The sequence below is a fragment of the Pollachius pollachius genome, assembly GCF_949987615.1.
Source record: "Pollachius pollachius genome assembly, chromosome: 8".
Taxonomy (NCBI): Eukaryota; Metazoa; Chordata; class Actinopteri; order Gadiformes; family Gadidae; genus Pollachius; species Pollachius pollachius.
The window spans coordinates 13,842,931-13,869,856 of record NC_136941.1 but is presented as its reverse complement, the minus strand read 5'-3'; the positions used below and the strand labels follow the sequence as shown (position 1 = coordinate 13,869,856).

General features: G+C 44.4%; 3 protein-coding genes and 1 long non-coding RNA gene across 5 annotated transcripts; 3 read left to right on the top strand and 1 right to left on the bottom strand.

Annotated features, from left to right (window-relative positions):
- Nucleotides 1-1,818: 1,818 nt before the first annotated feature.
- prpf6 (PRP6 pre-mRNA processing factor 6 homolog) lies at nucleotides 1,819-16,658 on the top strand. Its single transcript, XM_079740747.1, has 21 exons — nucleotides 1,819-2,017; nucleotides 2,350-2,509; nucleotides 2,611-2,729; nucleotides 2,845-2,923; nucleotides 3,395-3,571; nucleotides 5,153-5,266; nucleotides 5,673-5,767; nucleotides 6,799-6,955; nucleotides 8,667-8,829; nucleotides 10,076-10,194; nucleotides 10,303-10,521; nucleotides 11,717-11,839; nucleotides 11,932-12,053; nucleotides 12,190-12,328; nucleotides 12,438-12,557; nucleotides 14,455-14,631; nucleotides 14,831-14,964; nucleotides 15,152-15,243; nucleotides 15,409-15,523; nucleotides 15,758-15,884; nucleotides 16,190-16,658. The coding sequence occupies exons 1-21, from the start codon at nucleotides 1,830-1,832 to the stop codon at nucleotides 16,340-16,342; spliced, it is 2,892 nt and encodes a 963-aa protein (XP_079596873.1). The 5' UTR covers nucleotides 1,819-1,829; the 3' UTR covers nucleotides 16,343-16,658.
- A 429-nt stretch (nucleotides 16,659-17,087) lies between these two features.
- Nucleotides 17,088-19,212, top strand: LOC307079740. Its single transcript, XR_013812068.1, has 5 exons — nucleotides 17,088-17,327; nucleotides 17,605-17,739; nucleotides 17,956-18,012; nucleotides 18,184-18,315; nucleotides 18,606-19,212. It is a non-coding gene; the product is annotated as an uncharacterized lncRNA (long non-coding RNA).
- Nucleotides 19,209-22,161, bottom strand: fastkd5 (FAST kinase domains 5). The gene is made up of 2 exons (XM_079742242.1): nucleotides 22,123-22,161; nucleotides 19,209-21,657 (listed from the first exon to the last, which is right to left on the bottom strand). The coding sequence occupies exon 2, from the start codon at nucleotides 21,644-21,646 to the stop codon at nucleotides 19,229-19,231; it is 2,418 nt and encodes an 805-aa protein (XP_079598368.1). The 5' UTR covers nucleotides 21,647-21,657; nucleotides 22,123-22,161; the 3' UTR covers nucleotides 19,209-19,228.
- Nucleotides 22,162-22,316: 155 nt separating this feature from the next.
- aar2 (AAR2 splicing factor) lies at nucleotides 22,317-25,534 on the top strand. Of its 2 annotated transcripts, none has more exons than XM_079742516.1 (4): nucleotides 22,317-22,457; nucleotides 22,734-23,524; nucleotides 23,646-23,875; nucleotides 24,495-25,534. In XM_079742516.1, exons 2-4 carry the CDS (start codon nucleotides 22,762-22,764, stop codon nucleotides 24,660-24,662), a joined length of 1,161 nt encoding a protein of 386 aa, XP_079598642.1. In that variant the 5' UTR covers nucleotides 22,317-22,457; nucleotides 22,734-22,761; the 3' UTR covers nucleotides 24,663-25,534. The 2 variants fall into 2 exon arrangements, with proteins under 2 accessions (XP_079598642.1, XP_079598643.1); XM_079742517.1 differs by having other exon boundaries at nucleotides 22,410-22,457; nucleotides 22,737-23,524.
- Nucleotides 25,535-26,926: the final 1,392 nt, after the last annotated feature.

Genomic DNA, 26,926 nt, shown 5'->3' with positions numbered 1-26,926 from the left:
TTACAATTCTCTACATTACATTTATTTTGCCGACGCTTTCATCCAAGGCGACATCCATTAACTGCAATAAATATATAACTCAAAAAGTTTAAGATTAATTTTACTACATACAATTCATCAAAGAAGAAAACTGCTTTAGGGGATACAATATACAAGAGATCAATATTTTTTAAATTATGTTTTTTTATTTGTTTTTTTCAATTACAGTGTCCCTCTGCGGTAAAACTTGAAGCGGCATTCTCAAGCATTGTAGGCAGGACATCAAAGTGAATGGTAGTGAGACCTCTTGTGTTAGCATTGCTCAGACCCCCAAGTCTCACAGACATCTCCACATACACACACTTGTTTATGTGTGTATGTGTGTGTGCGTGTGTGTGTAGGTGTGTTTGTGTGTGTGTGTGTGTGTGTGTGTGTGTGTGTGTGTGTGTGCGTGCGTTTGTGCATGTGTGTGTTTGCGCGTGCACAGGTTAAGGTTTTTTATGTGTGTGTTTATATGTGTAGTATAGGCATGTGCACATTCATGGCTGTGCATGTGCCCATTTCTGTGTTGATGCTTAAAAATACAACCTATCTCTTTTCCTCCAATGGAGTGTAAACACATTCTCCATGGCATTTGCTTAATCATGCTGACATGAACATTCATATTAGATTCCTAGAGACAAAATTAATTAATTTCCACAGAGAGAGCTGCTATGAGCAGCTGTTCAGCATTTGTATGTGGTTTGTATAAACACATAGTTTGTGGCATTGATACGGGGTCACAGGGATATATAATGAAGGATTGGATTCAATGTAATATAATGAATCCAATGCAAAATAAATCGGAGGGGGAGTGCAGCAGATAGGGATTGTCAATAGCTGATGTATGATCTATCAATGATTTTTAATGATGATTAAAGCCTTGACCACAACAATGAAACGAATCCAATTTTTATCCCATGACCAGTAGACTTGATTGATTACAAAAGGGATTTTGGCTGAGTTAATATATTTAGAATTAAAGTAACATTATCAAATGGAAGAAAAGGAATATGGACGTTATATAGCCACACATATCTAATAATCTGTGGCTATTGGTACGTTGTGCTTCATATACGCCTACAGTATATGCTCCTGGGCTGGGTGATCCATATATCTCCTAATGGGTCTCAAACGTCATCATTCAATGTTAGTCCAGAAATACTGTTGACCCTTCAGGCAAAGTTAATGAAAGAGGAATTGCCAGGAATGGCAATGTCAAAATATAGCCTGATTATATTCATGAAAAAATAATTTTTTCAAGAACTAATCAAGTGGGTTTTGTTTTAAAGTTGATGAACTACATGCTCAATACAAATATATCAGGATAAGCACACGTAATTTCTCCAATTTGCAATTTAAATAGAAGCGATAAACAGGGGCATGTAAAAACAAATGTGACTCGGATCAACTGTAACATAGCCTCGCTGAAAACGGTGGTACGCTACTAACTCAAACGGTATACAATTAAATGCATGCATTATAAGGTATGCGATCGGCTTCTGTCGTCCCTGAAAAACGTTGGCATTAACATGGCTCCCCCTTGTGGCCACAATAACGGCTAATTTTGAACATATTTTCAGTTTTATATTCAGAAAATCAATAGTATGTTTATTGATGTTTGTTTGGTAATAGGATGCCGATATCTCCATCTACTCGAGCTCCTGACAACATGTTTAGAGAAGATGAGCTTAAAATCGTCTAAAGACTGAGGGCGCTGTTGTAAAAACAGACCCATTGAACTCTTCTATGAGACCGGAAATGGGGCTGTTGTGCTTCCTGAATTGAATTCAGACGGCGGCTGTGCAGAGATGTCGGGCGGTCCAGGGAGACAGGGTAGCAAAGTTGTATCCAAAGCGGCAACGGGCGGTGCAGGGGCGGCCGGGGCTGCCGGTGCACCCCCGGCTGTCCCTCTGGCCTCACCGCTCATGGGGAAGAAAAAGAAGCCGTTTCTGGGGATGCCTGCCCCGCTGGGCTATGTACCCGGACTCGGCAGAGGGTACGTCTGCCTCGCAATGCTGGATGCAGCTAGCGTGCTAACAAGCTAAATACAAGTTGTTGTGACTTTTGTAACCCTGTTAGTGATTAGTGCTGAATCGATGCAGTAACGAATTAACGTTTAGGATACATATTGCTAATTTACTTGGCTGTAAATAAAAGCGTACACATTCTAACATATAATGGGACACATGCGATGACATAGATGTGGCTGATCCACAACTCTTGTTTTCAGTCATTGATTTAGAAGCACACAATTGTGTTTTAAAACAACTTGATTGCTGACCTTTAAAGTGACGGCTAGAACGATTTCCATCTCTTGATCCCATTCAGTGCTACTGGATTTACCACCCGGTCCGATATTGGTCCCGCTCGGGATGCCAACGACCCGGTAGATGACCGCCATGCGCCCCCGGGAAAGAGGACCGTTGGGGACCAGATGAAAAAGAACGAAGAGGATGAGGAAGATTTGAACGACACCAACTATGACGAGGTTGGTCAACCTCGTGTAGTTGATGATGTGGGGGTGCTGAGTGTGCAAATGGGCTGTGTATTCAATGTTCACTTTGTTCTTCCTTACTACGTTTCCTTTAGTTTAACGGTTATGCAGGTAGCCTTTTCTCCAGTGGGCCCTACGAGAAAGACGATGAAGAGGCAGATGCAATATATGCAGCACTGGACAAAAGAATGGATGAGCGGCGCAAAGAGAGGAGGTGGGAGGATAACCTATAATCTCTACCAAAAAGTGCCTTTGAAAACTCTTTTCCATAAAGCTGACATACCTTCTTCCAGGGGTTCTTCTATTTAAAAACTGTGCTATGTTTCCAGGGAGCTACGCGAGAAGGATGAAATTGAGAAATACCGTATGGAGCGACCAAAGATCCAGCAGCAGTTTTCAGATCTAAAGGTACAACACTGCATGTAAAATTGACGGCGACATGTATGGCTGGCACGGACATCCTAATCGAAGGACTTGAGGACACTTCAACCACTAGGTCACATTTTTCCCCATTCTATGTTGATTAATATGGGGGCAAGTTAGTCGCGAGGGTTGTGGTGGATTGAACTTCCTTAGTTTACCTGTCGGCTTCCTTGACCCAGAAGCCCATTTTTTACTTCTCCTTTAAACCTCATCAGTCTTTAGTGCCAATATAGGCCCCACTTAAATTTATTCTATGTATCTCTTCACTTTATTGCACTGTTTTTGCATTATGGTTACACCATATCATCCTGGTTTTGAAATGCGTGTATTTACCCAGCCTAACTTTGTGGCAAGAGTTTCAATTTGATCCCTAACTCTGCTTCAACCTGTTCCTTATCTTCTCATTGTCTCATTGGAAAATCACTTTATCCTCCTCCTCTTATTTTCTTACTACAGAGGAAGCTGGCAGAGGTGTCAGAGGAGGACTGGCTCAGCATCCCAGAGGTGGGCGATGCAAGAAACAAGCGGCAGAGAAACCCGCGCCATGAGAAGCTTACACCTATGCCCGACAGCTTCTTCTCCAAGCACCTTCAGTCGGGTGACAAGAACACCACCGTGGACCCACTGCAGGGGGTAAGTGTGAGCACACAGATGTTTTGTAGGGCTGCAACAACGAATCGATAAAATCGATAAAAAACGATTACTAAAAGCATTGGCAACGAATTTGGTCATTGATTCGTTTAGTTGCGTGATTAATACGTCACTCGTATGCGAGGCACTGTTTACAGCCAGCCGCCGACAGGTTGGTTCATGGTTCATGAACGCCCACAGCGAGCTTCAGTGTGGGCGACCACAGCTTGTATTTTGGTCATATCTTAACACTGGACTGTAGGCCTATATAAAAGTGCTGTACCTTCACTGTCTTTGGGTTAAAAAAAACTCCTTCAACTCAGTATCCGTCTAGTCAAACCAAAAACTCTGTCAGCTGCTGCTGCTGCAGAGGGTGTGCAGACGGGCTCGGAGTCCGCACCGCGTGCATCAACAGTCATTCAAAGCAGCGGTAGTAATCACACAACCGGACGGTGTAGAAAGTCCCGTCAGTTAAAAATAGAAATCCATGTTAAAATCGGCAGGATATAGAGCTAGTAAGCTAAAAAAAAAGTCGCAAACAGTGTCAAATGTGATGTGTTCAGGTCGGCTCAGTAATATGATTGATGTGTTCAAGTGCAATACAAAAAAAAAGAAATATGCGATTTTGGCGAAAACTTTTTTTCCCAGCAATATGAAATAGATACTAAAGATGGAATTATGACCAGTTTAACGTCCTATCTTGAGCTATGATCATCTTATCATCAATTAAAGCAATAATACAAGTTATATTTCAACAAAATAATAGATAAGTATCAATTGTGGTATCAATGAAGACTTGGATCATTAAGGAGTCTAGAAAATGGTATCAATATCAAGAAACATTAACAATCTCCTGTCGTCTTGAGAGAAACTAAGATGATTTAATTTTTTTTTAACCTTTAGGATTTAAAAGTTTAAGGTCTTATCGGTTATCAACGGACATCCCTTATATACTGTTTATATATAAATGTATATCATACATTGTATGTTTTTTTTGTGTTATCCCAGTTATGTTTTTTTATTTTTTTATCATTTAATATTACTTTTAATAGTTCCGGGACGTTGGAGCAATAACCTGGTCCATTTACACTTCAGTCTGCACTGTGAATTTGAAGTAATGTTCAGTTTTTGAATAAAGATGCGGCAATTACAAATGTTTCTTTTTTATCCAATTAATCGAAAAAATAATCGACAGATTAATCGATTATTAAAATAATCGTTAGTTGCAGCCCTAATGTATTGCATTCTGCCTTTTCGATAGTGTACTTTGTTTTAGTAACACAATGCACCAGCAGGGGTCAGGCTCTTACTCTGCGGAAGGAAAGCAGACCCTACGAACATCCCAGTTGTTGTTGTCTCACCAGTTATCAAGCCCATTGAGACATGGAATGACATGGTGTTCACATGTTGTGAACAGGTGGATTCAATAATTCTCTATTATTTGAATCCACCTTCCGGCATATAAAAGATACAAAAACCAACCACCTTTTGTTTTTTAAAATAGCTCTTCTTCCAATGAAAGGACATATGTTACGTATGTGCCTCTCCCTGGTCCATTAATGTTGCTTACCCTTCCCCAACCAGCTGGGCGGTTTGAACACCCCCTACCCAGGCAGCATGACCCCCGGAACCGGGGAGTTGGACATGAGGAAGATCGGCCAAGCCAGGAACACACTCATGGACATGAGGCTTAGCCAGGTAACCTATAGACCGGTCTATTAGAAGGAAATGATTGTATTAAAAACCTGAACTTTGTACTTTTTCCAATTAGCAACCTTCATTGGCTTGAGTTGGAGCTACAGTTCTAGCGGTATCCTTTTCGGTTGAGTGTTACTGATGGGGAAGAAGTGGATTGGAATAAAAGTTTTTATGGAGATAATAATCTTTCTATATATATTAACTCATAGATGAGGGTCTTATTCTTGAGAAATGTTCTAGTGAGTTTAGATATGTTTTAATGGGTAAATAATTGCAGTGGAAAAGCTGCATAGTGCAGCTTTTAGCGTTTCAATATGTGTCAGATGTTTTGTTAGTCAGTCTGTAAACAAGTGACACACAAGAGTTACAGAGTCTCCTTTATTCAGTGTCTGTTCTTTTTCCACAGGTGTCTGACTCAGTTAGTGGACAGACGGTGGTGGATCCCAAAGGTTACCTGACCGACCTCAACTCCATGATCCCCACCCACGGAGGAGACATTAGGTGAGGGCCCGCATGGCAGGAGGTGGCTGAAGGAGAGGCTGGACATGGACATACAAATAGTTCATCATAATCACATTGCTCTGACCCGCTTTTATGTTCACAAGCCTACTAACAATTATCCCTTTCTTGTTATGTGATACATGGAATTTTACCTAATTTTAGGGCATACTTTCCACATCAATTGATTTTGGGTACTGATGTCTAGACAAGATTGCATGTTCATTTAATAATAATGCAACACATTTAAATAACAACGCATTATCCCAAGCCCCATCGCTAATGCCACACAGCAGGTGTGCTGTGTGGGATCATTAGGGATCGACCGATACAGATTTTTTAGGGCCGATACAGATTTTTTTTTCATCAGCCTTAGTCGATAACCGATACTCCGATACCGATTTTCTTGAGCCGATATTTGGAGCCGATAATACCCTGGAAAGCTAGGGTTCTCGCTAGAGCATAATTTGAATTTGCTCAGCGAGTCACTCTAGGAACGAGCAATATACTCATTTATATTCTTCGCCTCCCCTGGGCCAGAACATTAATCAATCACATCGATGTATCAATATAGGCGGGGCAAAAGCGTTGATGTTTTACCGACCGGATACGGCGAGAGTCTTATCTATTGGTTAGCTCCACTGGTCTGGATACGACACCCCTAGTATTCTTCTGATTGGTCATAGTGTTATCCAGTGATATTTTCAAATGCATGCTTGGTGCCGCCCCTCGAGTTGGGCCATTTTCATTACTCGTTGCCAGACCCTACAGCTTTCTAGATATGGGTCTGGATTTCCAGGCTAAGCCTCCCTCAATTTACATCATAAAAATGACACAATGATGATAACAAATGGAACAATGTGTCAATTTAAAAAAATTTGGCCGATACTGAAAAAAATATCGTCCGATACCGATGCACGTAAAAAACGCAAATATCGGCCGATAATATCGGCCGGCCGATATATGGGTTGATCACTAGGCCTCATCTTTTAATTCATCTGTCTCGTGTGTAACCGCGTCCTCCTGTCCTCCAGTGACATCAAGAAGGCTCGTCTTCTGCTCAAGTCGGTGCGGGAGACCAACCCCCACCACCCCCCAGCCTGGATCGCCTCCGCCAGGCTGGAGGAGGTGACGGGCAAGCTGCAGGTGGCTCGTAACCTCATCATGAAGGGCACCGAGATGTGTCCCAAGGTGAGCTCTCGCTCCGATTCTCCTCCATCACGCAAGCTGCGCATGCTGCCAGGCATAGATGTATGGAAGCAAATCACTGCTTCATGTTTTGAATTATAAAATCTATTGAAGTTTGTATGGAGTATGGTATGGTAAATGGTAAATTTTAATTTGTAACGATGAAACATTATACTTTGAAAACAAGGTAATCTGAATTTATCGGTCTTGAATTGGTCTGTACCATTTCAAAACATGATTTCTACTTTTTTTTTTTATCTGCGTTCACTAATTCAGGTAAAAAAAGTAAAGAATTTACTTTTCTTTCTTACGAAAGAAAAAATTTAAACTCATGTACCAGGGCATTCCAAGGAAAGGCCGAAGCAATCAAGACTGAATGTAATCAAATCGTCTCCTGTCATCATAGCTGTTATGATGTGGGATCCCCTCTGCTTATTGAGGCCTGAGTTTGAATATACATAACTGACATAAACCGGACCATTTACCGGAGCCCCGCCTTTTTTACCTGTTAGCGAAGGTTGGATTTATTCTCTAACTGTTTTCTTTGATCACTTGACTTACTCTAATAGACCGGCAGTATGTTAGATTGCAAATCTAAAATTCTCAATTACTTAGGCCTGTCCTTGGAATACACCGCTACTGCATTTACATTTTTATGGCTTGAATTTTCTGGAAACTGAAAACCAACTTTAAATGGTTCAACTTGACAACAACATTTTTTAAATTCAAAGAGATGAATTCAAAAACGAAAAAATTCAGATGACCCTGTTTTTAGATTGTAATAGTTCAATGTTATGAATGGGTTTACATTTCCATTTACAAAATTCAATGGCTTTTAACATTCAAAATATTACGGCAGTGATTTGCTTCCATATAGATGTTTTCCTATTCTCTATCAGACTCCTAGCATTTATAACTATTTAGTTTTTGGTTTGGTTTGAGGTTGTTTTCTTTATAGATGATTTATTACTATATCTTTCTTTAAATAAGTTTAGGTACAGTGTGCAGCATTTGTAGTTGATGGTAGAACGCAATTTGCTGCAGCTAATGATTGATTTATGTGATGTTTGCACCAACTGCTCTTTAAATCCATGTCTCTGAGCTAATAATGTGTATTGCGTGAGTGATTTTATGTGAAAAGGCAGGGTTGAAGGGCACATCTAGACCGATATGCAAATAATGGCTTAGCCTGTCCTCGGATGCACGCACATTGGCGAGTGCCGATCACTCTACAACTGACAATACGTCTGAAATGACTTCCTCTAGATTCATTCAATAATCAGATTCAAACCAACATCAGGATGTAAACAAACACAATTTACAAATAACAAAGGCTGCAATAAAGAAAACAAAAACTTTTTTTTGGGTGGGACACATATTTTTTTGGAGGGGGGGATCTGATACTGTTACTGACTTGAGATCAGTAAGAATCGTTTTTATTTTTATTTTACAATTCAATAGTTAAATAAAGATGTTATATCAATCATTCATTAATTTGTCTCAACACATAGGTCTGGCCTAAAGGAAAGACCAATTTATATGTTGACTGCTTCCAATGCGGTGTTGGTCATTCTATAGAATTATTTATTGCTTGTTTAGTGAATAATACCGAACATAAGGAACTTTAAAAAGAAAAATTGCATGCTAGATCGCAATCGCAATATTGATCGAAATAGATTGTTTCCACATGGTTCATCCTCCCTGTGTGTCCCAGAGTGAAGACATGTGGCTGGAGGCGGCCAGGCTGCAGCCGGGGGACACGGCCAAGGCGGTGGTGGCCCAGGCGGTGCGCCATCTGCCCGGCTCGGTGCGCATCTATATCAGGGCTGCGGAGCTGGAAACCGACGGCCGGGCCAAGAAGAGAGTTCTCAGGAAGGGTGAGTCACTCTAATTTATAAATACAAATAAATGAGTATTTTCATAGAATGTTTCCATTGCGTTACCTTGAAGTCTGGGACAGGAATCTGCTGGGACGATCTTAGTGATTTTATTTTTTTGCGTACATACTGTTTTTTTATTATTGCGATACAATATTAAGCTTTGTTGTATGATGCAATCTTTTGTGTGGCTGAGTGTATTGGTTTAACATTGGGTTCGACTGATAGGCCATTATTTTTTAAAGGAAAATGTTCAAACGGAACAGAACAATGCAGGTAAATATATCCCATCCCAGCAAGATAAACTACGTTTTTGGCCTTAACAACGTTGTTAAGCCCCCCCCCCCCAAACCCCCATTCCTGCTGTGTCGCAATGAATGAACTCGTAAACCCCATTACCAATGAGTTTGTTTACATGCACACTTATATACAGATCGCAACCTAATTCCATTTCGGCCACCCGTCACTTGCCTATACATTCGACCCACAGTGAGTTGAGTGGGTATATGAAGAAACAAAAAAAAAAAAGTGAAGGAGAGTCTGCCTGACTTACTGGTTGTTAGAAATTGGTAAGTTAGAATTTTGGGGATCATGGGATGGTCACCCACATCCTCTAGTTATTTCCCGTTCTGACTTCTCACTTCTGAAACCGTAATATCCAAAACATTACGATTGCTCTTTGATTGGAGCAGTGGAAAGACTGTAAACATCTTAGTTGAAATATGACCTGATCGCTAAGCCTATTAAAAATACTACTTGCAAGACTGAATAGAAAGTGGGATGAATGAAAACACTGTTTTAATGCCAAGAGAAGGTCACCAATATGCCCCGCAAAGAGTTTTCTACAACTATTCTAAATCCGTCTTTTGTCTCACAAATCACCTATGCCCTGGTCTCTGCACCCATGCAGCCACAAACTAGACCCTACAAGGGTTAGTGCCCGGGGTTTCATTCACCGGCAGCTAGTTCTCAACATTCCCTAGGGAGGGAGATGGATGTTGGGCTTACTCTGCAGAAGAATTTCCCCTACATGTCCCCATTTGCTCCCTGCGCTCTGTGGTTATATAATATACCAACACTGTGCCTGGTGTATTACTTATCCACGTGATTTGCACCCTTGCATCTCTGTCCATCTGGTGTACGGCTTATTGTTTAATACATTAAGTTTACACTTGGCAAACAGTACATACCACTGCATTCTGGGTCTTTCTTAACGGCCTCTACGCCCCCCCCCCCTCGTTTGCAGCCCTTGAGAACGTGTCCAAGTCGGTGCGTCTGTGGAAGACGGCCGTGGAGCTGGAAGAACCCGAGGACGCCAGGATCATGCTGAGCAGAGCGGTGGAGTGCTGTCCCACCAGCGTGGAGGTACCGCGGTAGAGTCCTAACCCATACCAAAAAAAATCAACCATCCTAGTGGCTGTCCTCCGGCCCCGGCCGTCACAGTGATAAACCTTCCCCTCTGCCTCCTCCTAGCTGTGGCTGGCGCTGGCCAGGCTGGAGACGTACGAGAACGCCCGCCGCGTCCTCAACAAAGCCCGCGAGAACATCCCCACGGACCGCCACATCTGGATCACCGCCGCCAAGCTGGAGGAGGCCAACGGCAACACGCAGATGGTGGAGAAGATCATCGACCGAGCCATCACCTCGCTGGGCGCCAACGGCGTGGAGATCAACAGGGAACAGTGGATACAGGTGTGTGTGTTTGTGTGTGTTCACAAAAGGGTCAACCCGCCAATAGTGAAGACAATTGTTAGCTTTTTTTTAATTGGACATGAGCTAAATGCTGAAATCGGAAGTAATGCTAAAAAGTGGCAAGTCACTCGCCAGCCATACCGTGAATACCACACTGTGAATTTCAGCTTTGTCATTTTGGAACAGACTAAGTCTGTTCCAAAATTAAGAAGCTGAAATTCACTTTACATTTTTTTATTTCTTTGGGACTATATAGGGAATACCTCCGTGAACTTTCTCTGTTGACCTTGCTTCTGTTCCTACTGAGAAATTGAGGCCTCAAAACAGACATGTCAAGTGCTAAGTGCCAGTAAATATGCAGTTACATAAAGGGGGGTAAAAAAGGAAAGCAGCTATTTCACATCGTATTGGCAGCGCTGAAGAGAAACATTTGTGTTATTACCATAGATAATGTTACAGTTTACACTAAGGCATGCTCTATTTTGAATCAACTATGAAGTTGATAACAACAGTAAGGGCCATCCCTGAGGCCAACGTGGTGAAGGAGCAAAGGAGGGCTATTATTCTGACAAGAAAAACATTACATGCCTTGCTTCCAGATAGAAACATGCCAGCTGTTCGCCGAACACTGTTGGCCAGATTTCATGCTTTCGTTTTTATGTGAATAGGCAGGGTTTCTCTGGCTCATTCAAGGCATGGGCTACTGTTTCTGTTTTATAGTAAATGTCCAAATCGGGTTATTCTAGATCGCCAAACTGATCGGATTACATCCGATTACACATAATTCTTGTATGAATCTATAAACAGAGTGCACGTAGAGTGTCAATGTAGCGCTCTTCCTCTTGCCTGGGATTTCACCCTTCACCTAACATCGGAAGATGGTAAAAAGATTGTTTGCAAATTACTTTTAACACACATTTGTCTGCAAAACCCTGGACACTTGCAGTGTCCCGCTTTGCCGAATGTGAGCATGCGTCGGATTATTTACTTTATTGTGACCAACAAAAATAATATCCTCAAAGAGGTAGAGCGCTCTTCGTGCGCTCTGTCTATAGAGTACATTTTGATTGTACATTAGTTAAAATGACATTATAATTGGCGTGGGAAAGCAAATTGTCAATATACGATCAGCAAATCGGCACAAGCCTAACGCTCTCCCACCACCTAAATGATTTGTGGTCTTCTCCCGCGGCAGGATGCGGAGGAGTGTGACAAGGCGGGCAGCGTGGCCACCTGCCAGGCCGTCATACGGGCTGTCATAGGGATCGGCATTGAGGAGGAGGACTGTAAGCACACCTGGATGGAGGACTCAGAAAGTGTGGGTATCTTCACTGCCGCCCTCCCCAGGAATGTTCGTCTGTAGATGTTGACACCATGCCTCACATTCGTTTTTCTGTGTGTGGGTTGCAGTGCGTGTCCCATGGTGCTCTGGAATGCGCCAGGGCAATTTACGCCCACGCTTTGCAAGTGTTTCCCAGCAAGAAGAGTGTGTGGCTACGGGCTGCCTACTTTGAGAAGAACCATGGCACCAGGTACGGCACAGCAATGTCCTCATGGGGAGTCTGCAACCCTGACAAGCCGTGTATTTATGAATCCCCCCCCCCCCCCCCCCCCCCCCCCTCCCTGATTATGCCCTTCCAAATTGCTAAATCTTAATTTTCCTTCCAGGGAGTCTTTGGAGGCTCTGCTCCAGAGGGCAGTGGCTCACTGCCCCAAGGCGGAGGTGCTGTGGCTGATGGGAGCCAAGTCCAAGTGGATGGCCAACGACGTGCCTGCAGCCAGGAGCATCCTCGCGCTGGCCTTCCAGGTGCCCCACTCGCACAAGGCACATCCCCGCCATATCTATGGGGCACTTTCTCCCGCCGTTTCCCTTGAACTCTGTATGTGTGTGTGTGTGTGTGTGTGTTCCTCTCCAGGCCAACCCAAACAGTGAGGAGATCTGGCTGGCGGCCGTGAAGTTGGAGTCTGAGAACAATGAGTACGAGCGAGCCCGTCGCCTGCTGTCCAAGGCCCGGAGCAGCGCGCCCACGGCCAGGGTGAGCCTGTCAGGGTGTCTTTCTCATTAGAAGGGATCTCATACCCTTAATGTTCCTGTCCACAAGGTCGAAATAAATAGTTCATAATGATTGATTGAATGATTAATGAACAAATGATAATAATCGTGATACTTACATAAATACAAATATCGCCTTTCCTCACTGCTGAAGGTCTACAGAAAGATGTTGTGTACTTTTGACCTCCCTTATTGTCATGCAGAGCCCCTATTCAGCCCAACAATTCCGGATGCATTCTATTTTGGCTGTCAAGGGTGGCCATGTGTGGCCCACTCCGCCCCAGGTTTCCCCGATGTGTGTTTGGTTACCCATCTGGCAAATACAGGCTTTTAGTAATCAATACGCTTGAGTGTTGTGAGGAAGCCTGAATAGTGTGTTATAATCAAGTTGTTGCGTAAATGCTGGGAATCTCTGTCAGGCCTGGGCTTGCACAACCATAAACAACCATGCACTTTGAACAGCCGGTAAAACTCTGGCTGATAGTGCTGCTGAAAGCTTCTGTCCTCCACATCAGCCCGATGAAATTAGACCTTTTTAGGACCAGTTTGGGCAAATTTCTGTGTGCAAAGTTATTTGTCACCTACAGAAACGAATGAAAAAAATTATAAACATTTTCTTTTAGATGCAGGACCGGTTAAATAGTACCGCTCCATAGTATAAGCCACAACTTATTACGCATCTTTCTAATACCGCCCAATGATGGCGAGTAACAGTTTAGTACAATGTTCCTTGAGGCTGTGACCGTTGAAAGTGTCTGAGTAAAATGAGATAATGCAGATTCAAGCTTTAATAAAACCCTGAACTTTTTGACGGATTAAGAAAAGAAGGCATTTTTTTGTGCAAGTATTCCATTTAGACTTATGGCGCATTTCCAGCGGTGGGTGCGGGTCGGTTCGGTGCGGCTCGGTGGAGTAGTGAAGGTTCGGTGCGGCTCAGTTACGGCTCGCGTTTCCACCGCCGACAGTACCCTTATGGTGGGGGGAGGAGGGGTTAAGCCGGATAGCGATAGCCAGCTACGTTAGCATCGTGACCTCATATCAGCCCGACACAGTTTAGCCTTCTAATAAATCCAAGGAAAAAGAAGAACGCGCACAATGAATAAAGATCAACAATGTAGGACGGCCAAGAAGGACAGCAAACTTTTGCCCAACATTTTCTTCAATAAACGAAGCTTTCGCCATTGTCCAGAAATACCTCGCGGATAATGTGTTTTGTTTGTTATTATCCCCCTGTCGCACGGAAGTGCGATTCTGTCGACCAATCAACGGACGGCGTGTGTAGCTCGAACTTGCCGGCACCCTTTCAGGAGTCTCCGTACCCCAACGGAGGAGAACTGTGAGACGAGTACGGCTCAATACGGCTAAGTCCGGGTCACGTCCACTTTTGGCGGTGGAAACGCGATCCGTGCCGCACTTTTGCGCACCGAACCGACCCTGGTGGAAACGCGCCAACGTTCATGGACTGAGAGCACGTTGTGGAAAAGTCTTCCTTGTTTTCTAGTCATTTATGAAATGATGCCAATTTTTATTTCTTTGAGGTTATCTTTTACTTGCAAAACTCTAATGTAAATTAGCTATGAGATTTGCATCGTAACGGCATTGGGAACATTTTTTTTTATCAAGTAAACGCAAATCACTGAAAACAGCACTGACTATTATCGTTGAAGTTTTTTTCGTTGCAATATCGAGTTATAAACCACTAGAGACCAATTGGTTCATAAAACATGATACAAGATGAACAACATTTCTTTTGGTGCTTAACAAGCCAACTTCAAGAAATGTGGCGGGTGGCGAGTCCGGCGTCAGTTACAGATCGGTCACCGGAAGCTCTCGACGGAGGGTATTTCATCCAAGTCAACGTGTGTTTGTGTCCCTCCCAGGTGTTCATGAAGTCGGTGAAGCTGGAGTGGGTGTTGGGGAACATCGAGGCAGCCCACGAGCTGTGCTCCGAGGCCCTCAAGCACTACGAGGACTTCCCCAAGCTGTGGATGATGAGGGGCCAGATCGAGGAGCAGTCCGAAAACAATGACAAGGCTAGAGATGCCTACAACCAGGGGGTGAGGCGGAGAGGGAGCAGAAGTGGAAGGGGGGGGCGGTGCGAGGGAGGGAACTGTATTTGGCGCAGCCGCTCTTCTACCATGATGAGGATACAAGCCCTGGCCCGGCTCACTGTGTTGGATATTTTTAGTTTGAGTCATACTCGAGTGCCGTTGACTCTGGTCTGAAATGGCGTGTTTCTTGTTGGGTTGCTTCCAGCTGAAGAAGTGTCCCCACTCCATGTCCCTGTGGGTGCTGCTCTCTCGTCTGGAGGAGAGGGTGGGACAGCTCACCAGGGCCAGAGCCATCCTGGAGAAGGCTCGCCTCAAGAACCCCCAGACCCCGGAGATATGGTAAGACAGCCCCGCCCTCCCCAAACCCTTCCACCACCACACACCGCTATCCTCCTATTTCATCTGAGTTGTAAAGGGCCCAAGCAAATACAAACTGGGCCAAGTTTTTGACATGTTACTAATACTGAGTAATGATGTGCTTTAGCAGTTCAATGTATTTGACACTGTACATGATGGTCTTTTTCAGGTTGGAATCAGTCCGACTAGAGTTCCGGGCAGGACTAAAGAATATCTCCCACACCCTGATGGCTAAAGCCCTGCAAGAGTGCGCCAACTCTGGTGAGACATCTAGAATTCATGTTCAACCTATTTGATCTGGGCTGATGTGTTCCGTGTTAAGATATATAGTTTTCTAACTGATGTGGATTCAATCTGACTACTACTCACAGAAACAGGAAGTGTCGCCGTAGGTTACGATGCTAGTTACTCTTGTCTTTCCTCAAGGCATCCTGTGGGCTGAGGCAGTGTTCCTGGAGGCCCGGCCGCAGAGGAAGACCAAGAGCGTGGACGCGCTGAAGAAATGTGAACACGACCCCCACGTCCTGCTGGCTGTGGCCAAGTACGGCTCTTCCTATCCTATTGTTGCACAACGTTCTCACAATCATTTGTTTCTTCAGGCTTTTTTGGTCTTACTTTCATCCTCAACAAGGGTTGAGCGGGAATGTTTAAAGTCCACTTTGCCTTAGAATATTTCCCTATGTAGCTGTAATCATCCAGGAAAGGGCGTGCATGGCACACCACAGTGCATCTAATGTTGTTGTTGTTGTTTTTTTTATGTTGTTGCCCCCCTCAGGTTGTTCTGGAGCGAGCGTAAGATCACCAAGGCCAGGGAATGGTTCCTGAGAACAGTGAAGATCGAGCCAGACCTCGGAGATGCCTGGGCGCTCTTCTATAAGTTTGAATTGCAGCACGGCACAGAGGTAAATATGCCTCAGTCGTGTATGTGTGTGCGGGGGGGCGGGTCTCCTAAATGAGGGAGCATTTAAGTGTCTCAGCTATTAGTCAAGCCGATGGCACAAGTATTGTAGAAGAAAATCCCCCCCCCCCAACATCCCATCTGTGTCCAAAACAAACCGTGTCATGTGTACTACTCTCTAATTAGAAACTAGCTCAGTGTTGAGGTTTCTCTCCAACAACCCTGTATCACTTTGGATGAAAACGACTCAACGGACCTCCATGAAAGCAGCCCACGACACAACCCCCCCCTTAATCTTGCTGCCCACAGGAGCAGCAGGAGGAGGTCCGCAAGCGGTGTGAGAACGCCGAGCCGCGCCACGGAGAGCTGTGGTGTGCCGAGTCCAAACACGTCCTCAACTGGCAGAAGAAGATCGGAGAGATCCTCGCCCAGGTGGCGGCCAAGATCAAGAACACCTTCTGATCGCGGTTTCATTCAGACGAGGGATTCAAGGCAGCTTGGCAGGACTCGGGCGCTCGGCACACATTAGGGGTCGGGGGAAGGGCTATGAGCTGTGACTCTTGCTCTTTCTTTTCTCCCTCCCGCTGTGTACAGTGATATGTATACAGTGGCCACACTCATTCATTTCGGCTGTTCACCTTTTGTATTGCTTTGGTTGTGCTCCATCTGGCTGAACTGTGGTAAAACAACGAAAGAAACATGTATTTTTATGGGTTAATTTTGTCTCGTTATATTTTGGTTTTGTGTGCTTTAGTAAACGGCGTGTATAAACGTATCATTCTAGGGAGTTGTGTTGTTGATTCTTTATTTGTGATGCGTTCTGTTTGACTGAACCCCTGCAGGTTTAAGATAACAATTTTCTAATCTTGTTTATTTGATCTCTTTCCAACTTAGTGGCTGGGTTTGATTCCCCCATATTATTAAAACTCAGACAATTATAATCTTTTATTGTCTGACCGATTTAATGCACATAATTATCTCCATCCCAGTCCCTTTCAATATATTGTAGTTAACTGTTGTAGAGGTAAGGTATAGTCCTACTCCAATGCAGCTGTATAGCTTTTAACGGTTGCGTGGATTTCAACAGGAAACTGCATTCAAAAAAAAGATTCGTTTGAGTGGTGCAAGGTTCAAGGTTATGATTGAGGAAGTTTTCCTTGACTTGATCAGACTTGAGTTCGGAGCGTATGCCTAAACCCACGAGTAGCAAGCAACCCATGACGGTAAAGGAAACCGGAGCCGGCGTTCGATTTGGAAACTCAGAAAAAAAACATGTGCAATATCAACCTCCTGAATGGTTTAACTCTCTGCCTGCCTCTTGATTTGGTTCGGATACAATCACCGCATCCTGGGTCGGCTGGTTGCTGCCATAGCCATCTGATGGACTCATTTCTTCTCAAAGCGATGGGTTTTTATTTGTGGGTCCTGCAATAAAATATGATAAATGGTGAGTTGGCTTCGTGCGCATGCACACAGACACAAAGATAACATCCAATGCGTTACAATGTTCCGCGGTTGTGTTAAAAAATTCACGTTTGGAATGGCTCCATACGTGTTGGCATTAACCGCTGATCACTGAGCGACGGGACACGAAGAGCGCATGTATCTGCAAGTATTAGTTGGCGCGCTATGAAGACGGCACAAACTAACAATTATGCGTGGCTCAACAGCAGCCTACAATCATCTTGCGATCCTGTTTTAATTCAAGTTCATATATTCCACAGGGTCTCAACGGGTCTTTTCTTCGAAGTTTCACCATGGTTATTCTGTTGGTCGTTTGCTGTGGTGAACGCAAGTGTAACTACAAGGACATCTACGACACCTACCGAAACATCATCCTGGTAGAACTTCAAAGTCTGGTACGCAGAGGTTGTGGCGTGATCTTTCGGGGATAAGTTTCGGTTTGAACTAAAATAGCAAGTAAAAAGTGGAGAGCCTACTAAAACGTGGACTTGAAAGATAAAAATGATTATGCGCCATCTGTGGCTGGGCTTGCCCTCCCGTGTTGCCATATTGTTGCCTTCATTGCGTCGCATTTCAAACTTGGACTAGCTGACGCATGTTATTTATTTCAGAATTTGACCAGCTCATTAAACATATACAAAGAAAGGGACCACTGCCCATCAGCGAAGGTAAATAGCTGTACCTATAAAAGTTGTCCACCTTGTTTCAGCACCATGGACAGGGTTAAGAGAACTGTTTCACTGCTCAGCTCAACTCTTCACTTCATTGCTTATACCTGACAGCTCCAGGTTATCCTGCCTTTGTGTCACATGTGTTGCAATGTCACTCTCTCATGACAGGCATACCACATCCTACGGTCTATTCATGGTATGATTCAACAGTTTAGATGCCACAGGGGTAGAAAGACGGCCTTGGAAAAGCCAGTCGACAGCATGGAACAGCTCCTCACTTACAACTGCAGTCAGAACATGGTGAGGAATGCATTTGGTGTTTACAGGAATAACTTTATACACACTGGTCTTGCAGATAAGCAAACCCGCTCTATCCCTCTTTAATAATACTGGTTATTTGTATCACACTTATTTTTTAAATGTATTTTACTACTTATTCAAATTCCTCCTTCATCTGTGATGATATTGAAGACGTGTGGCTGCGACCACACGTTCTGTGGTCGCAGCCATTGAAAAATCATTCATATTATATTGCAGAAGGTGAAAGAAAAGTTGAATAATACTTGTAATTGTACTTTTTATATCTTCAGGTAAAGCAAAATAAAGTTTGTCCTGCGAGAAAAACAAAAGGGAAGAAGAGACGAAGGCTCAAGCGCATTATCATCATCAAGGCACTGATCAACTGTTGGCAGAAGTTTCAAAGCATTCTTTCACTAACTCTTTCAAAAAATTAGGAAACCATGATATCCCACGTGATAATGGTTCCTAAATTAACAGATTATCGTTTAACAGATTAGCGTTTGCTGAACGAAAAAATGTAAATAGACCAAATACAGTCAATAAAGCTAGATGTCTTTTGTAATACGATAGATGTTTATATTTTGTAGCTTCCAATGTTTGGTAGTGTTACAGATCTATAGTGTACTGTAGATCCTCCTTATACAAGTTGTAGCATTTCTATACTGTACGTTCAGTCATTGTTCTGTTTCTATAATCCTGTCACATTGTTATTATATATAAAACATGAGTCATACACAACATCAGTGATGGGATCATTTCGTGGTTACACTGAGATGAATAAAGTATATCTTATCTTATGTCATAAGTGAACAAGATTAAAAGATACAAGATTAAAAGATGCAAAATTTTTCCTTGTGCTTTTATGGCAATTTTTAATTAATCACAAACCTTCCTATAATGCGGGTAAGAGTCATCAGTCCATACTGCCGTAGATCTTACAGTGTAAATATGCTAGTTTTTCCGCCTGGCGCTTCCTCAGCAGGGGGAACCACTCCCAGTGGTTCAGCTCCACCACCCTGTATCCTGCCAGCTGGAGCTGTCTCCTCTTAAGGGCATGAAGCCCCATCAGCTGCTCCGATTGGTAGCAGTAGTGGTTCCTGTTGGACACCTGAATGGCCAGCTTGACCAGGGTTTTTTTCAACTTCGTAGGCGTGCCAGTTAGCATGCGGGGCCTGGTCGTAGCGAGCTCCGACTCCACACTCATCTGGTTTAATCCTTCATTAGCCTCTAGTCTGAGCAGAGCTGGTGGTGAAGATTGATGTGACAAACCTGAAGGCTCCATGTCCTTTTTGGAGGAGACCATCTGTGTTAGGAGATCTTCAGTGAGCCTCACCCCTACCATTGCTAACAATTTCTTGTGAGCATGACTGGTTGACAAGCTCTTCTCTGGAATTACAGCAGTTTCAAGACTTACGTTCACAGGTAGCGGAATCCCGGTGGGGTCTAGATGAACCAACAGGTCTATAGAGCGGGTGTGAGGAAGAATCATTCTTTTACATACAAACTGCCTGCCCCCCAGCAGATCCTGCAGCAGTCGCTCTGCCTCCAGAACCTCTGGTTTCTGGCATATATCTGTCTGAGCGTACCTCCACAGCATTTTTGCAGCCTCCTCTCTTGGTCTGACCGCCAACCTTGGGCCGGTCCAGTGAGGCAACTCTAGCCCCACCGTCCCATCTAGAGTGAATAGATCTTTGCTCAACTCCAGCTGGGTCTTTTTCAATGCTTGGCTGACAAACTCCGGGCTCAGGGCTAACGCTAGGAGGTCCTCTGGGAACTGCTCAACAAAGGCCAGGCCTAGGAGCCCTGTGAGAAGATGCTCAGGATAGCGCTCAAACTCGGCCTTTCTCTGTCTCATGGCCGCAACAAGGCTGGAGTACAAGTCTGGACACTGGGAAGGGGGAACACCCAGGGTTCCAAAGGACCACAGCAGCTTGCAGGAGTCTTTGCTCCGGCACTGTTGCGCCAAGGAGGGCAACCTCTCCGCCACAGACACGAGAATAGCATCGCTGCGGTAGTGAAGTGCAGAGCAGGCCAGCGTCACGTGCATCAGCCCCATGACGCCCATTCCCGGGACTCGCCGTGGCACCTCCTTAGCCATCACTTCCAGCCACACCTTGTGGTCAAGGTGACTGAACCGCAACAGTTTCATGACATTCACCATGGCAAAGTCAGTCATCTCCCCCACCACAGAGTGTGCCTTGTCTACGAGGCAGGCCACGGCTCTTTCGGAAAGGGATGTCTGCGATTTAAAGAGCCCCAGGCACACAGTGCCCACCTCCTCTGGTTCGAGTTTATCCAGGTGGCGCAGTAAGATCGTCTCAATGGGGCCGACTAAACACTTTGGGCAGTGCCTTCCTTCCCCCATTATGTATACCAATTGGACAAGCTCAGCCACAGCAATGTGCTGCAGCTCCACGGAGTCATAGAGTGTTTGCAGGAACTGAGGCACCGGCTTCTTCAGGCAGCGCCACAGGTCGGCTGCCAGCAGCAGCTGGGGGAGGCTCATCTGAGGAGCCCTTTGTATCAGCTCACTCTCAAACTGCCCGAGTATACTGTGAGCCGGGGACAGGTCCAGCCACACAAAGGACTCCAGCACCTGCAGCAGCTGGGCGTGGCTGAACTGCCGCAGGTTCTCCACCGAGTAGCGGAGGAGCATAATGAAGCGCGTGTCGCTCCTCGCAAGCGACGTCTGCTCCTGCTGCAGGTGACCCAGCTCCCGGAGGAACTCGGCCACGTCCGCCGCCTTCAGGCTGCCCTTCAGCACCGACGCTTCGTGGAGAAGCTGCAACGCCCGTTCGGATCGGATGGCAGGCGGCCTCTGGCTGAGGTCAAGGGTCGTAGAGGCGTACTCCGGCCGGCATCGCTGAAAGGCGCGCGGGTCGGGTTTATAAGGATCGTCCTCCGATGATTGGGCCTCTCTGTTTTCAAAAGACCGCGGTGGGGTCCTGTCCTCTGAGGCTTTGTTGAAAGCCAAGTCCAGTAGCTTGTTTTTGGTGCTGGAGAGGCGGCGTGAGGAGCTAACACTGTAGTGGTTGCTCTGCTGCCTGAAGGAGGGTGTGGCCACTATGAAGCCCTGTGCGTCCTCATCGATTTTGGCTTTGATCGCCGCGGCGTCACACTCCTTCTTGGGACGGCGATACAAGGTGGGGTTGTAGTGCAGCCGATACACCCCCGGGTGGACAGCTGCCTCCGTCTCCTTCTGTTGCTCATCAGCCTCAGCCTCTGGGTCGCCAAGAGCCCTGTGGAGTTGCCTGGCCAGGAGCACATCCTTATAGTATTTGGGGACATGGCCTCGCCTGGCCAGCTGGCGATAGAGCACACATGCAGACATCAACTCGTATGCTGAAAGACAAAGAGAAGACAGCAATGAAATTATAAAAAATTAAAGTTCTGCTTGAAATTTTTTTCTTTAAACGTGGTATATCATTTTTGCATTTAAAGTATAATGATCAATAAGGGTTTATTTGATGTAACCTATCAGAGAAACAGTCATAAAACATTCATTCCAGATACTAAGTGACTATTGACATTCTTTTTCAGCTATAACAACAAAGTAACAGATTCGGTGGAGGGCGGTTATGTTGTCAGTCTTTGAAAAGGTATACACACATACAAGCCTCCTACTGTCAACTTCCTACCTCCACGTGAAGGGTATCTGCCGATGACCTTTTAACTGAATGTTTCAGTCTAATTCCAAGTTAGAGGTAATAAAAGTTGCTAACATTGTAAGCTATTTTCCGTTCTCAATATGCATTTTGAAACCTACATCAGAATATATCGCCTGTATGTTTACGTAGACTATCTTACCAGAATACAGTGCAGAAGACTCAATCCTACAGCTCAGCCGAGCACTTATTATAATATCACGTGGTATCACATAACCGGAAGAGTGTAACCAATATTGAAACACGACAGTGTACATTATTTGATTGTTTGCCTTTTGAGTAAAATAAAATAGATCACTTCACTGGTGAGCCTAGGTTGTAAAGTTTGCCATTCATTTTCAACAAGAATCAGAACTGCAGCCGTCCGCCCAACCGTTTCTGCTGCGGAAGCGGAACTTTGGTTTTAATAGAGGGTTTCTCACGGGAGTACTAACCTCACGCACAGCCTTGAATAGCCGATCCTCCAACGATATTGACGTATGTATTACTATTTCTAAATCAAATCGTAACATAAAAGATATCGTCTAGACATGTGATGACGTTTTATTTTCTTGTGGTTTAAGCATACATGCATTACTGGCAGATCAAACGTTCAATCACTATTTCTGGTCAGGGAAAATCTAACTTTGATCCAGTCAATGTTTTAAAAAAAGTAACTATAAGTACTATAAGTACCGTAATGCATACGATGAGACTGAACCGTCATACGTTATTTCTATCTAATTCAAAAAATGATCGCCTGGTTTCCTTCAGCAGTGATTGGCTCTGTGATTGACAAGCCATGGCCGGTGTGGACATGGATCCTGATGTTGCTCGGAGGCTCTTCGAGGAGGGAGCTACCCTGGTCTTGCTGGGAGTTCCTCAGGGCACAGAGTTGGGTATTGACTACAAGAGCTGGAAGGTTGGTCCCCGCTTTCGAGGTGTTAAGATGATTCCTCCAGGATTGCACTTTTTGCACTACTCTTCTTCTAACCCAGCTCACATTGGAGGTGAAACTGGCCCAAAGACCGGCCTCTTCCTCACCCTTAAAAGTCGGGAGATCCTTTTGGCTAACTGGGATCCAAAAGAGGAAGATCTAGACTTCTCACCCTCTGAGAATGAGGAGGAGGTGAGTCGTGTCAGGGCCAACCTACAAGACTTAGACCCATTCCTTGGGCCCTACCCATATGAAGTGATGCGAAAGTGGGTGTCTCTGACCGACCGCCTGACCCAGGACGTGGCCAATCAGCTTCAGCCTCTGTCTGGCAGAGTGAGTGCATTCTGTGACGTCATCCCTGAGCTCCAACTCAAACACACCAAGGACAGGGAAGAGCAAAATCTGCCCAAGAATGACGTCGCTTGTCAGAGTATGAAGGAGGGCTTAGAAAAGCTTCCCCAGATGAAGCAGAGGGAAGGCACAGAGCTGCGCTTCTCCAGTATCCCCAGTCAGACATACCCTCCGGGGGCCACACCTGCCCAGATCACCCAGTGTAGCCTGGATCTGAGCTACGCCCTGGTAAATCTGCTGGAGAAGCACTACAAACTGAAGCCCCTCGACGTTCTAGGTGAGTGTCCACAGGGTTGGTTGGGGGTCAAAGCAGACGTTCACTTATTTTTTTTATACTTGACTAAATGGAAAACGTTTTTTGGTAATATTTACTTTACCAATGCTATCCTTCTCCACAGGTGAGCTTCAGTTTGCCTTTGTATGCTTCGTGATCGGGAATGTGTACGATGGCTTTGAGCACTGGAAGCGGCTACTGGCTCTCCTCTGTCGCTCGGAGGACGCCATGCGAAGCCACAAGGAGCTGTACCTGGGCCTCATTGCCGTGCTCTACCATCAACTTGGAGAAATCCCACCAGACTTCTTTGTTGACATTGTATCGCAGGACAACTTCCTCACGTCCACACTCCAGGTAGCCAATTCATAACTGTGACTAATCGTCTTTAAATGTTAATCAAATAATAATGCAGGCATGTCAAGCCGTGTGGAAGGTATGTTTTAACCTGCCCCGATAGCATATTCTGAAAATGCTGAATGACATATTACAGATTTTCTTTTAGTAGATGTTCTATTTACAATTTAATTTAGCAATTAAGAAATGTTTAAGTTGTTCATATTAAAGCAGAATTTAAAAGCATTTTTTCTCTTTACATCCCAAAAGCCATTAATGAATAAAATTCGGACAAAGTAAACAATCTGTGGCTGTTGAAGGCCTGTTTTAAGCCCACTCATGAGAGGATGAGTGCTCGGGCACACATTGCGCGGGTATTCACCAAGGCTGGGCAGAACAAATGCTGAAGCTAGCGAGCTAGTCATGTATTTATGGGGTCCTCAACCTTACACGAGCATCAGCCAATTGAAATGTACATGAACACTGTGTACATTTTATGAATAATAACAGATCCAAAATTGCTATGCAATAAAGAAATACAAGAACGTAATATTTCTGACCATACTCTTCCAACATCCTAATAGTGCATTGTATGGTTTATAATAGTATCCACCCTCCGTCTACACTCATTGTTTTCCAGGACTTCTTCCAGTTTGCCATCGGGCCCGGCGTGGACAGCACCCTGCGAAAGAGAGCGGAGAAGTTCAAGGTCCACCTCACAAAGAAGTTCCGCTGGGACTTTGACGCCGATCTGGACGACTGCGCCCCCGTCGTGGTGGACCTGCCCGAAGGTGTGACACCTGAGTGATCCCCTTCCTCCATCCCTCTGCTGCGGGCCACGCCAGGTAGAGAGACGGGACACGCAGCCCGAAGATGCAACCAGAGTCCCACCATTGTTTGAGAAGATCGTTACTTCAGTGCCAAAACCATCTCCACTTATAAGGAAATACTATTTGTTACTATGCTGTTTCAAGCAATGATCATTTAGATTCAGATGTTCTGTATCATTCTATCGGAATTCATTGGTGCAAAAAGAATAGTGTGTCAGCAATGGAATAGTTCATTGTTGCCCTCTAGTGGGCATAATGCGTTCTGGAAAAAATAGTCATTGTGGCACTTTGAGCCCACTGCACTTAAAACCCATGTTGGATACTGTACATTCATTCACCGTTTTTTTTTGTTTTGTTTTTTTACTTAACTGTCCTCTTATACTATCTACTTACTGAAAAGTCCTTCCCATGATTGTATCTACTTACTGAACAGTCCTTCCCCTAATACTGTCTACTAAATGCAGTACTGACTTTGCAGGATGTGTCAATACTCCACTGATACCTCCCAGTAAGTCATTGCTAATTTTGGGACTTTCTTTGGACTCTTTTTTATGGTTTATTGCAGTTTCGGGAACCCATCTAACAAGTATTCCAGTTTGATTGGTGGAAAAGCAATTTCTCAGTCATCGCCCATGTGCTCCTTATTTCCAGGATCTGGAGAAATAAGCATCCCATTTTAAGTAATATGCATCAGATGGCGGTCAATCATTTATCATTCAGTTTTGGAACATCGGTGATGAAACTGAACTATCACAAAGCAAAATAAACCACAACTGTGCTTATTTTTGGCAGGCAGAGTTCACGATTTGAATGGAGTGATTGATTATCATATTGTATTGAGCACTTGTTATACGCCCTACATTCCTTTGTATTAAACAAAGTATTTCTTAAAGCCTCATGAATAATTTGTTTTGTTACACAGCAGATTCAATTTTCTTCCACACAATAGAAGTGGTTCCAGAATGGTAACTATTTCCACTAGATGGCAATCATAGCCCTAAGGTTGAGGAGCCATTGGAGGTGATGGTTTAAAGTATTTTAAACAGAGTCAGAATATAGACACCAGACCCCTGCATCATCACTATGGATAAATGCCAATAAAGCAATAGAGACGATGGTGTGTCTGTACCCACCCCCCCCCCCCCCCCCCCCCAATGTTGGAAGTCTTGTAACCTCCAATGTTGTGGGAATAGAGATTATAGCTTTGGTTCTGTTGATTCTCTTAATTATCAAAGTCTTTGTTAAACAACAAAAATGTCTCCAATAAGCAGAAAAAATGTGTTCATTTGATTCTCTTGGTTCTTAACAACTTGGTGTATAATTAAGAGTTGGTGTGAAACCATTTGGCGTAATCTTATTGATTGAGATTCAGCCAAAAGCGCTGAGTCAAGACGGATCCGTCATGTGAGTGAAAGCCATTCCAAGTCTTGGTACCGATAAAGGTAATTGGGTTGACTTTGATGGATGCACATACAACAGTTAAGACAAACTGCATTACATGCCTCTTTATTAGCCGTGAATGTGTGTGGGTGTGAGTGATGTGATGGATGGGGACAGACATGCTTGCCTGTTGGACCATCAGTCTTTACATCCATTCATTAATCCATTTATTTATCGTGTGCCAGTCCCTCTGTCTCTTCAGCTGGCTGACTTCTTTGTGATCACTAAGCCAGCGCCTCTCTCCTCTTTGAAGCCGTCTCAGAACATTAAAGCTGCTGTGAAAAAAAAGTCTTAAGCCCTTTAATGGAATTATCTGAATCAATTGAATCAAATTTTCCGAATCAATAGGGTAGGCCCTGCTAATGTCGATCCAGATCCCGATACACAACGTCTTCTTTCCTTTTGAAGCTTGGCACTGTGGAACTGATGGATTTCATGGAGAATAAACTAGTAAAGCTCCTTTTTTTTATTATTGCCTTTGAATAACATAAAAAAACAAACAGGTTTTCACTCTTTGCGTTTCACTGTGAATGCCCTTCAGGCCTCTCTGTGTGATGACATTTCCCAGATAAAGAAAATGATTTGCAAATCACTAGCAGAAACGTAGTGATTATTTTACTTTGCATGTTTTTCATTCTTCTTTTTGCTCAGTTGTGTGCAACGGTGTACATTGTTTATGAAAAACGATCCCAGCTGATGCCGTCCTTGCTACGGCCTTGGCATTCCTCTCCCCCTTATAGGATCACAGTAAACAACCAGCCAGCCAACAATTCCTTCGTTTTCCTGGGTTATCTACACAACT